The sequence below is a fragment of the Lampris incognitus genome, chromosome 19 (genome assembly GCF_029633865.1).
Source record: "Lampris incognitus isolate fLamInc1 chromosome 19, fLamInc1.hap2, whole genome shotgun sequence".
NCBI classification, from domain to species: domain Eukaryota; kingdom Metazoa; phylum Chordata; class Actinopteri; order Lampriformes; family Lampridae; genus Lampris; species Lampris incognitus.
This window is the reverse complement of record NC_079229.1, coordinates 28,723,210-28,736,181: the sequence shown is the minus strand read 5'-3', so window position 1 is coordinate 28,736,181 and position 12,972 is coordinate 28,723,210. Positions and strand designations below refer to the sequence as shown.

Below are 12,972 nucleotides of genomic sequence, written 5' to 3'. Positions count from 1 at the left end.
GCAGCACACCATTGGGGATTCGTATCCAATGAGAGGTCAAAAAAGGTTGAATCAGTTCATCTGGATATGTTTATTGACAGATATGTTTCATCACTCGACTAAGTGACATCTTCAGGGCTAAAAGTACATCTGTCGCCATTTTGCAATGCTGGGACTGCAACTGTTCCCCAATCCTCTGTGAATAGTACACACGGTCATTGAAACTCTAGTTAATGGGCACACTCATATTTGATCATGAAACTGTTCGTTGATTTCTGTTGTTATACATCTGTCGCCATTTTGCAATGCTGTGATTGCAACAATCCCTAATCCTCTGTGAATAGTACACATGGCCTTTGAAACTCTAGTTAAAGGTCACCCATATTTGCACATATAACTGGTTGTTGGTTTTGGTCGTTAGGGCCCTGACACACCAGGCCGTCGGTCGGCCAATGTCGGGCTGTCAGTGAGCATCCGTGACCCTAGTTTTTGCGGAGTGTCCCGCACCATCAGCACTAGTCGGACCCCTGTCGGCAGCTTTTTGTCCAATTCAGCATGTTGAATCGGCGGAGCCCATCGGTGAGAGAGATCACTCTGATTGCCTGTTCAGCTTAGCAAATCAGTGCAGAAGGTACAGCTAGTTGGCTGTTGGCTGTAGTCTTCAAGTGCTACTTTTTGGCCCAGACGGCAGGTGACGTGAGGCAACGCAACAGTCGGCCTTCATCGCCGCTAGTTGGTTTGGTGTGTCTGGGCCCTTAGGCACTGTATTGTACCGTATTGTTTATAAGGAGTGGGGATACCTGCAGGCAGTTTAGACTGAAGATGTCACTTAGTTGAGTGATGAAACGTATCTGTCAATAAACATATCCAGATGAACTGATTCAAACTTATTTGATTTTCTTACCTAGATTATTGAGCATGCATCAAGACATACAATGAGGGGGGATTGTCTCTGATATAGGTGTCCACCTCTGTCTCTGGATCATTAGCTTGTTGAGTGGTGTTGTAGTCGTCTCCCAGGAGCAACGTCGTGGCATTACCCTGGCGGTGTCATACAACTCCAGCCCGGGCAGCAGGCCCCACTGTCTCGTCATCTCTCCCCATAGCGCCAGCTGCCTCACCAACCCCCCCCCCCCCCCTAGTGCCAGCGCCAGGCTCATCTTCATCATCTTCAGTGGTCACTTCCACAGTAGCACAGATTTCTACAGGGTTTGCTTTTGCAGCTTCTCTCTCCCCTGGTGCAAGAAAAGGGAGAAGTTTATGGCGAGGGTCCATGTGATCAGTACTGGTTTGGCCACTAACTCATCCGTGTCAACCTGTGGTGAACAATATAGCCTATTTAATGTCCCTCTTAATTCATAAGACTGTTGTGTCAATGATAATGATAGTAATGGCTGATAGTAACAATACACGCTAGGGGTAGCTCACCAGCATACAGCTTCGTCATCTGCGAAAGCTGCCGCGAATCAGATGGGAAGACAAGGTGCCCAACGTGGAACTAATGAGACATGCTAGTACTGTCAGGGTTGAAGCCCTATTAACAGCCTCCCAGTTCAGATGGACCAGCCATGAGAGAAGAATGCCAGACAACCGCCTACCAAAAGAGGTTGTCTGTGGGGAGTTGTGCCAGGGAAAAAGGAAGCGGGGAAGCCAGAAGCTACACTTCAAAGATGTGCTCAAGCGCCACATGAAGACCTGCTGCATATATGACTTCAGCTGGGAGACAGTGGCTCTGGACAAACAGAGATGGCGCTCTACAGTAAGACAATTGAGAACAGCCGTTGAACAAAAGAGACAAGAAGCCTATGATAAGGCCCACTATGCAAGACATAACAGACCAACTCAAACAAAATTCGTCTGTGACAAATGTGGACGATATTGTCGCTCTAATGTAGGCCTGATGGCCCACAGGCATGCTTGCTGAGCTTAACCTGCAATCACAGTCATCATCGTTTCGATGGACTGCCAAAGAGAAGAGGGGTAGTAATATGCTTGGGCTAATAATAATATTTGAATAGTTCCTAGGCTATTTTAAAAATACTAGTGTTACGACTTTTGGCTGTTCCTGTTAGGGGTCGCCACAGTGGACCATCCATTTCTATTTCTTCCTGTCCTCTGCATCTTCCTCTGTCACACAGCCACCTGCGTGTCCTCTCTCACCACATCCATAAACCTCTTTGGCCTTCCTCTTTTCCTCTCCCCTGGCAGCTCCATATTCAGCATCCTTCTCCCAATATACCCAGCATCTCTCCTCCACACATGTCCAAGCCATCTCAATCTTGCCTCTCTTGCTTTGTCTCCAAACCGTCCAACCTGAGCTGTCCCTCTAATATAATCGTTCCTAATCCTGTCCTTCTTCATCACTCCCAATGAAAATCTTAACATCTTCAACTCTGCCACCTCCAGCTCCACCTCCTGTCTTCTCATCAGTGCCACCATCTCCAAACCATATAACATAGCTGGTCGCACAACTACCTTGTAAACCTTCCCTTTAACTCTTGCTGGTACCCTTCTGTCATAAATCACTCCTGACACTCTTCTCCACCCACTCCACCCTGCCTGCACTCTCTTCTTCACCTCTCTTCTGCACACCCCGTTACTTTGGACAGTTTACCCGAAGTATTTAAACTCGTATGCCCTTGTCATATGAGTTTACAAATGTTTTTTTTTTCAAATTTGCCTGTCTATTTTACAAATACACAGGCATATATTAAACCTATAAGTAAATGAAACAGCTTACCTTCATGCAGTCACTCAAGGACTGCGGAACCTTCGCCTTGAACTCTGTCACTATTCGTCTGTCATCCTCAGCTCTCATCAGGTGTGTGTTTAGGAGGCTGAAGGTGATGGGGTAAATGTTGGAAATCGAAACCTCTTCTGTGGACACGACGGTGGTCACACATTTTAAAGTCTCCAACACAGGTGCAGTCTCCTCCATTATCTGCCAGTATTCGTCCAGGATCTCGAGGCTTCTGGCTTCTTGCAGCTTTGTTACTCTTCAGTCGGACAGAACAGCTGTAACTGCCCACTGTTGTTCAAGAAATCTTGTGAACATTTTGCACACCAAATTCCATCTAGTTTTGCATGACTGGATGAGCTGGTGTTTCTGAAGTTTTATTTGTTCTCGTTTGGCCTCCAGTGCCTTGGATGCAGGGGTGCTGTGGTTGAAGTGCCTGACAAGTCGCCCGGCTGCAGTGATAACCCGATGCACATACATGTTAAATCCAAGGGTATTTAAGTGCTGTATCTCTTATTAATCTTGTGTTTTTACATATTTTTGAACGTTCTGCTAATATTGTTGGTTGAAGTGAGTTACCCCCTTCAATGTGAAGCGCTTTGGGTGTCTAGAAAAGCACTATATAAATGTAATGATTATTAGGATTAGTATTATTAGTATTATTATCATCTACCGCCAGCTGCAGTGTATGCACAAAACAGGCAGCTGAGTCCCAGTTCCCCCGTCCGGGAAAGTTAGCAGCAGTGATGTTACATGCATTGTCATGGACACGTGCAGACACTTCCCCAGTAAGTCCCCAAGTCTCCACCGCATCAATTAGTTTAGCTGTGAGGTTGTGAGCCATGTTTCTGCCTGGCTTACTCTGTTAATAGCGATATAGTGGCATGTAACTGTCATGTAGCTCTCTGTTGTGAGCGCCATCCAGCAGTCGGTCATAAGAGCCACAAACTTAGTGCTAGCAAGTTGTGTTTTAAGCTCTTGTTTTTTCTCTGCAAAATGGGCTTCAATTCAACAGGCAATAGACAGTCTTGATGGGATTTGGTATTTAGGCTCGATATAACCCAGTAGCTCTTGAAAACCCTTGCCACAGACCACGCTGATGGGCAAAATGTCTTTCTCCACCATTGAACAGATTCTCTTGAGTTATCTCAGACTGCTGCCCATCACATCTTCTCCCTGCTAACATGGAGGCCAAAGTTTGTTGTCCTCCATCACCCGGTGCTTGTGGATGTTTGCTTCGCAAGTTGTATTGCATTGTGCTTGTAGTACTGCTATAATTCAGTACTGCATTGTATATTTTACAAATAGCCTCATTGTCCTTTCGGTCGAAATTGTCCCACACAGTACTTCCTTTTGCACACCATGATTGTAAGCACGTGTGGTTGGTTGCACGTGTCGACACGCCCCCATGAGTTGATTGATATATATAGCCTGTTTTTCTTTTACTACGCAGAAAACTTTTCTTAATTACTTTATATAGTATATAATTCAGTGAGTCAAGTAAATTCTTTATGAGACAGTACAAGCCTGTTTCATGCTATAAGCAATCATCAGCTGTCTCTCTTTCTCTCTCTCTCTCTCTCTCTCTCTCTCTCTCTCTCTCTCTCTCTCTATATATATATACACACACACACACATATATATAAATATAAATTTTTTAACCGTTTAATTGACAGTATTCATTGGTTAAAATTCTTATTATCGGTTAATGGTTAAACGGTTAATTATGAACATCCCAAGTGCACACTTAATTATGTCCAATGGTGTTTACCTGAGTTTGTTTTAGAAATAATTTATCATTTGTGTAAACTTCGAGCTTTCAGAGCACAAGGGGTTGAATACTTATGCGAGCACTATATTTTCGTTTTTGATTTATTAATAAAAAGTCAGCAAAACAACTTATTTTGGCTTTGGGAACATGCTGTTAGAGCTTATGGGTTCACAAAAATAATGTTCAGGAACAGATGTGTGAGTATCTTTTATAATCCAGAAATTATTGATGACTGTCAAGGGGGTTGAATACTTACGCAAGGCACTGTATGCCCTAATGTAACTTGTTAAAGGGACTTGACTTAGTGTGACTAGTCTTGACTTGGGTAGTGAAACTGGTCAGTCTTCCTGGAGTGATATCCAGAAAAATCTGTCATGTAGAATATATAAAAAGTCTTATTTATTTATTCTTTTTTAATCTTTTTTTTTCTGTGGTTCCAGTAAAACTGATGCTGACCATCCGGCGTGTTCTGAACAGCTGTGTCCAGAGTTCTGCTGACATGACCGACATGGATGAAAGCAACAAAGAGAACAGCAGAGTAAAATCCTGACACTCCTCACACAATAATGCAAATAATAATGGATTTCAAAAATTGTGAAAATTCTTGGAAGATTTTCTTCCAGTGCTGTTGGAAAAAGTAAAATGCAATAGGACTTTGGTAAGAGAAGGTACTGGACACAACAATGGCTGTTTATTTTTTATTTTTTTGAAACTCATAATTCTGTACTAAATATATTGGCAGACTATCCTGTCAGGGAAAGACATGGGCATCGTGGCAAGTCTGCTGGAGGTGGTCGTTATCCTGTGGAAAACCATCGACAAGGCCCTGGAACACAACAAAGAAGCCAAAGAGTACGCCACAGCCAAGTTCTGCAATGTTATGTCGAAGTATTTCAACACGTTCCAGGTAAAATCCACCTCTAAGACTTATGACGACTAGTCATTTTAGGATTTGGAAGAGTTTTTATTTGTTAATTTATGTGTTTATTTGATTTCACCCTTTCTCTGATTTAAGTTTTATCTTCCTTCACACAAATTTGCAATGGCCCTCTCTTCTTTGTCTTTCAGGATGAGCAATGTACTGCTCCTCTTACATTCCTGGCCTCTCTTATGCCCCCAGCCACCGTTCCAACATTCAGGTCCGAGTTAAACGCCGTCTTTCTATTTCTGTCTCTGTCTCTGTCTCCATCTCCGACATCCACAGGATAACTCTTGACGGTCACTGCCTTTTTGTTGAGTAAAGATTATCAACCGTATATCTGTCTGTCTGACCCATACCCTCTGTCTAGTCTGTCTTGTCTATCACTCACTCTAGCACACATCATTCTAACTTGTTATCTCATGTCCTTTCCCATTGCCAGCTATGGGGTTTTGTCCAGGCTGAGGAGGATTGGCCCGGGGGCAGTGCAGAGACAATACAGCCAGCTGATCGACTGTTTGTGTGGCTGGGGGCAGGCAGGTGACATTCTTCAGCTCATCACTGATTGGCTCAGCGAAGCCCTTCCCAAGAAGTCGGTGAGTAATCAGCGCAACCCATAAGAACTGCATTTGACATGCAGGTGTGGAGGGCTGATTCTTTTGTGGATTCACATAGGGGAAAAATCTCTTTGCATGCCAACCTACTGAGACGCTAAAGCTTAGGTTTTTAAGGTTTTTAGGGAGGCCTTCAGGGATTTGTTGTACTAATGCTGAGTGGACACTTGCTACACAAATCTAGGTCTTCTGGTTGAGGGATGGTCTTGCTCTAAGGTGGTGGGGGGTAGAAGGGTGTTAATTTTAATCCAGTTTTCATTTTTTCTTATCATATATGAGCAGCACCTGTGTACCACCATGCAATCAGTGCATTTTTGAATTCAATAAATTTGAAAGTGCACATCATTGCTCCAGTGCTGACATTTTTGTGACTAGGTTAAATGAATAAATGTGAGCAAATATGCGTGTATGAATAAACGTGCTGAACACTCAACAACAACCACACTGTGTAAAAGAATTGATGTCACTGTCAAGCCATGTGAATTTGCTTGCTGGTGTCAAATCTCAATATGTTCCCCACTCAGTCAGCTGCCTCTAATTTGACAACACTGGTCTGAAAACAACAGAGTAATAATGGTATCACCTAATCTGGGAGCTCATACTCAGGTGTTGCAAAGTTATTCTCTTGTCACCCTACAGGTTAAGGCTAGTGCTAGTCGAAAGGTGCAAATCCAGGAAACGGTGGCGGCTAAACCAGACCTGGCGTTGGATTACCTGGAGTACCTGTTCAGTTGCACCACAACACGGATAAGCATCTTGTCTCTCAACCAGGGCTTGCTGAAGCAACTCCACAAAGTCCTGGGCACCTGGAGGGTACATTGAATAACGCTCGTTATTGTTACATATTGAATTTTGAAAGCTTGGACCTGGGTCAGTATACCTATCCTTGTCTAATCCAATCCTTACGTCAGTGTTTGATTACTCTCAGTCATGGCTAACACACAAAATGTATAACAAGGTGCATTTTATTGTTACTGTTAGAGACGAGGGTCACTGCCATAGCTGGTGTTTGAGCTAATGTGACGTGATATCTAAATATTTCAACAGTTGGTGCTCTACACCCATCTCACCTCCGGGACAGATCCCAGTAATCCCAGCGCAGAGGTCGCACTGAAAGCCTTCACGTTGCACTGCCGTCTAAGTGCGCATCTGCAGCATAGTGTGAGTCCCCCTGTCCCTCTAAGTTGTGCTTGTGTAACCAGTCAGCCCCCCCCCCTTATCCCTATTTACTGTTCCCTGTATCGGTGCAAAATAGTTTTTCCCTGTTTTGCCCTGTCAAAAATAGAAGGTTTTCTCTAATTTTTGTCACTACAAAAATGGCGAACAAGTACAAATTCTGCCCCATACCACTGCTCATTTGTGAGTACAAATGTGGATAATATCAGTATTAGGGGTAAAAGAAGTAGTCTGACATACAGTTTTGTTGAATACAAGAAATAAGTACTACAGCTCTTATTGATGCAGAACCAGTATGATTTCTGGAATAAAATTTCCAGAAGCGCTGTACACGTACACCATGACAGCTTTTGATGACACGCAGGTAGAGTGGAAATGAAGTGTCTCATTTCTGATTGACTGATTGACCTTAACTTGCCTTTGCATGACCACATAAAAACACACATGCACACACTTTGTGTATCTGCCTCCCTGCCAGTCCTCAGAGGGTCGTGACTACCTGCTGTCCCTGGAGTGTGTGGTGACATGGGTGGCTGAAAGGGTGCTGCCGTTTCTGGTCACCCCTAGTCAGGGTGACGGGGCCGAGTCAAAGGAGCCACTGGCACTGGCAAGACAAATAGTGGAGGTGAGTTCTATTATCCTCATGTAGGTCGAGATATTAATTGTTAATTCTGTCTTAAACAATGCTGATCCTAAATTCATGCTAATGGTATGTTTGGCTATTAAACTCAAGGACGTGATCAGAAAAAGAGATTTTTAATGTAAAGTTGGATTGTGCTCTTTCTCAGTAGCATCGGACCACATTTGGTTCATTTTCATTTCATTTTCTTTCTCTTTTTTTTTTTGTTTGTTGTGGAAATCCTCTTTTCATTGAGTTTATACCAAGGTCCATACAAACAATGTACTTATTTACATAGGACTTAGAAGCCTCATCTACCCGAGTCTTCTGTAAAACACAGTTGGAATAGAAGGTAATTTAAATTAGATAATACAGAGGCAAATAAGGACCAATAAAGTAAATACAAATTCAGGTATAAAAATGGAAAATAAAATGCACAATAAAAAATGGAAAACCATAATTAATAGATAGAGCCAGAATGTTGAGGTGTACCTTCATGATACTCAAGTCCGTTTACAAAAAAGGTTAGGAAAGAAAGAAAAAAAGGACAAAGAAATTCACATTAAACAAATGATGGTCGTACAGGTGTAATGTATCCAATCCAACTTTCCCATCTTTTCAAAAACTGTTGCAGTCTAATAAAGAAAGTAATTCTTTCCATCCTAAAGATATCATATATAGTGTCAATCCAATCATCAACTGTTGGTATTTCTGGTTTTAGCCATTATAAGAGGTAACACTTTCTGATGGCAGGGTGCCAAAATACAGGGTCGCTAGTTTAAGTGGGATGTCCACCTGGATTACTTTTTTCGCAAAACTTTATGAACCTACTGCCAGAAAGGAATTAATATTGGACAAGACCAGAATAGATGATAATGATTTCCCTCAGAGAAACCACACTGTTTCCAGCAGTTGGAAGATTTGGTATAATGACTTTTGAACTGGAGTAATAAAGAACCGAATGAGGTTTTTCCAACAAAACCCTCCGTAAAGCTGAACTTGAAGTTTTCCATTGTAGCTCACATGAATTCTCCTATTCCTCTTCCGTTATTCCAAGGTTTTCTTCCTTTTCCCATTTTGTTTGTTGTAGGCCCTTATAAAGTTTTGAGATGGTTTTTTGTTTTGTGTTCAAAACATAAGCCTCTATGAAGATTTTTAGTATAGTATTATCCAAGTACATTTATTTATTTATCTTCATTAATTGCTCAATATAATGTTGAACTTGAAGAAATCTGTAAAAAATCGTTATTATTCAAACCATGCTGCCTCTTCAAATTTTGGAAACTCTTCATGGACCCCTGATGCAAAAAAGTACAGCATGCTGTTAAGCCTTGAGTCACCCACCCCTTAAACCTTACATCTACTCTATTAGGTACAAAATCCAGGTCATACACACACCATCTCAAAACTTTTGGTAGCCTCCTTTAAATGATTTTGGGCTAAACATTGTTCCACAGCTTAAGTAGCAAACAAATCCATGGATTTCCCAAATCAATTAAGTTATTCAGCAAAACCTTTTCCCTAATTATAGCTTGAATTGGATATTCCTCTGTTATAGCCTCCTCAATCTCCTTCCACCTAGCAAACTATTCTGGATTACACCAACAGGTCAAAGGTCTTAATTGAGCTGCAAAATAATAATCTTTTCGTCACGGAGTGTGACCCCCCCTCCCTTGTTTTTCGCTAACTGTAGACTCTGATATCTAATTCTAGGTCTTTGCCCTTGCCAAATGTACTTTGAAATACGTTTGTCCCATTCCTGAAATTGTTGGTCAGGTAGATCTAGTGGAAGGGACTGGAAGAGATACAGCAATCTTGGCAAAATATTAATTTTAACCGATTCAATTCAAGAACTAAAATTAAGAAGAGGTATTGGGTCCCAGGTTTTGATTAAGAGGGAGGAAATTGATGGAGAAAATTTTTGTTAAGTATTTTGGTATATTTACTCCCAAATATCTCATGGATTCTGCTTCCCACTGTAACTGAAACTTCGTTGTCATGCTTTTTGCTATACTTTAAATGGAGAATTTGTGTTTTTAAAATTTTGAGTTCATAACCAGAGAAGGAACCATATTGTTTTAGAGGTGAGAGTAACTGTACTAGTGAATCTTCTGGGTTTGATAGATATATTAATACATTGTCAGCAAATAAAGAAATCTTTTGTTCTCCTCCCTTCATAGCTATCCCTTTAATATTTTTATTCTGAATAATCCACTGGCTCAGGGGTTCAATAAAAATCACAAACAAGAGAGGACTAATTGGGCAGCCCTGTCTTGTTTGTCGTTCTAAGACATAGGGGTTGGATATTGCTCCATTTATCTTAATTCTTGCCTTTGGTTTATCATAAAGAGCTTGTATGTTTTAATAAATGTACTATGAAAGCCGAATGTATTCACAACTCTATAAAAATGACCAATTCACACAATCAAAAGCCTTTTCCGCATCTAGACCCACCAACACCGCTTCTAAAGTGTACTCTGTTATATGGTTTATTACATGTAAGGTCTGTCTAATGTTATCTTGAGTTTGTCTTTGGTGAACAAAGCCAGTCTGAGCTAGGCCAATGATTTGTGGTAAAAGTCCCTCTGTTCATTTTGCCAATATATGTGTAAAAATTGTATAATACTGGTTTAACACACTGGTCTAAAGTTGCCACAGTCCTGTTTACCCTTTCCTTCCTTTGGGATCAATGAAATTACTGCTTCCCTCCAGGAGGGGGGTATCTTACTCTCCTTAAGGACCCAGTTAAAGATGGACTGCATGACCAGGATCAATGAATCCTTCATTACTTTGTACCATTCTGAGGGGAATCCGTCTGGGCCCGGGGCTTTGTTTGATTTGAGATGAGCTATAGCTGTGCTAATTTCTTTCGCCGATATTTCAGCTGCAGGCTGATTACCCTGCTCACTGGTTAATTTAGGTAGGCGAATTGTCTTGAAGAAATCCTCCATTTTTACTTTGTCAAACTGAGGCTGGGAATATAAACTCCGATAAAATGATTCAGAACTACTTTGTATATCTTTTAATTTGTAGTGTATAAGGTTAGTCAAAGGGCTCTTAATTCTATGAATTGAATTCTCAGCCTTTGTTTTTTTTCAGTTTATAAGTTAACAACTTACTGGCTTTTCCCTCCCCCTTCATAATATTTCTGTTTTGTAAATATTAATCTTTTTGCATTTCTTTTGTGTAGAGCTTATTTATTTCATTCTTTTTCTTCATTAGTTCTCTAATTTTTTGGTCAGCTATGTCTTTGTGGTCTCGTTCTAATTGTTTCAATTCTGATTGTATGTGATCTAACTTTTTTTGTCAAGACCCCTTTAAGTGGAACTGTAACCAATTATTTTACCTCGTAGAACAGCTTTACATGCATCCCAAAGTATCGGGAGGAAACCTCGCCATTATCATTCTGTTCCAAGTACTCTTTAATAGGGCTCGACTGATATAGGTTTTTTTTTTCAGGGCCGATACCGAGGTTACTGAGGCCGATGGCCTATATTTGGGGCCGATGTTCAGTTGCAGTAAATGTAAAAAATGTGCCAAAATTTACAGCAACACAAACTCCAACACAAGGCTGACTTTAAACAGAGGTGGAAAAACCCGGTCCAGAAAGTAAAACCCTAACTGTGTCTTTACTCCACCCATGTACTAAATGATCAGATTGCACTGACTAGTTTCCCAAATCAGCTTGTTTAATACATGGATGGAGTAAAGACACGGTTAGGATTTTTACTTTCTGGACCTGGTTTTTCCACCGCTGCCTTTAAATGAATATATGTTTAATTGAATTTTGTTTAAAACAGAAAATATTTGAAAAAAATAAAAAGATAAACTGCACGATGTTCAAGGCACTAGATAACAATCGGATTGGAATTCTTTTTTAAATAAAAATAAATAACTTCCAAAACATAAAAATGGAATGAATTAAACTGCATGGACAGCAGGCAGTAAACTTTGATCAAACTAAATAATTATAATAATAAAATAACTCCACATAAATTGGTTAAAGTGTTCCCAGCAGGCTTTGACTGAACTGAATGGAAAAAATGAAATTGCATGTACATTAGTGTCCTTATTTTCCCTTTCTCTTATCTTTAAAGGGATAGTTCAGGTTTTTTTTGAAGTGGGTTTGTAGTATGAGGTACTTACGATAGTCAATTTACTACCTACAATAGATGGGAGTCTGTACGCTCCCAGTTGGGAGATTCAGCAGGAGTAGCCGACATGGACGTTGCTGCAGACGGGGACACAGGCAAAACACATTTTAGCCACTTAAGAAAAGGTTCACCTAAAAAAAATCAATATCCGTTTAAGTGTAGGCTATGTTTTGAATATTTTCACCACTTTATCTTGCTGTCAGGCGGCCCTTTCATGATCTACGTTCTCTCAACTGCAGAATGTCCGTATTCCTTCACATAAGGGCACCTATGCAGTGCACGTTATTACACTGCAGATCAGCAGAATCAGACGGACATTCTGCGGTTGAGAGAATGTAGTTCCACATGAAAGGACCATCTGATAAAGCATTGAAAATATTAAAAATATGATGTATGCTTAAATGGATATTGATTTTTTTTTTTTAGGTGAGCCTTTTCTTAAGTGGCTAAAATGCGTTTTGTCCGTGTCCCCATCTGCAGCAATACATTCCTCAACTTCCATGTCCGCTACTCCTGCTGAAGCTCCAAACTGGGAGCGCACAGACTCCCATCTATTGCAGGTAACACATTGACTATCGATAACTACCTCATACAAACCCACTTCAAAAAAACCTGAACTGTCCCTTTAACATTTATTTTAATAACCCATATCTTCTCTGATATATCTTTCTGGTTTCCTTCACTTTGCAAGACAGGAACCCACTGAAAATAAATTACAAACAAAATTTAGATTTACACACTTCCCTCCTTACCAATAACCCCTCAGTACTCTCAGTAGTCCCAATTCAGTAACACCAAGTTGTGTAGAAAGCATAGCTTTTCAGCATTTTTCCCACGCAGTCTGCTGCTGTTTTTCTCTCTCTCTCTCTCTCTCTCTCTCTCTCTCTCTCTCTCTCTCTCTCTCTCTCTCTCTCTCTTCATATATTGCTGTGACTTCATTGAACACACGCTCACTTGGAACAGAGGAGGGTAGAGAGGAGCGATATCGTTTGGCTTGAGAAAC

At 40.9% G+C, this 12,972-nt stretch overlaps 1 protein-coding gene across 1 annotated transcript in view; it reads left to right on the top strand.

Moving 5' to 3' along the window:
- Positions 1-12,972, top strand: part of ncapg2 (non-SMC condensin II complex, subunit G2) — a 35,674-nt gene that overhangs the window by 12,277 nt on the left and 10,425 nt on the right. Inside the window, exons 14-20 of the mRNA XM_056299746.1 lie at positions 4,928-5,025; positions 5,230-5,394; positions 5,556-5,626; positions 5,849-6,002; positions 6,660-6,833; positions 7,068-7,181; positions 7,675-7,821. Of these exons, the coding sequence (XP_056155721.1) occupies positions 4,928-5,025; positions 5,230-5,394; positions 5,556-5,626; positions 5,849-6,002; positions 6,660-6,833; positions 7,068-7,181; positions 7,675-7,821 (923 nt within the window). The remainder of the gene's footprint in view (positions 1-4,927; positions 5,026-5,229; positions 5,395-5,555; positions 5,627-5,848; positions 6,003-6,659; positions 6,834-7,067; positions 7,182-7,674; positions 7,822-12,972) is intronic.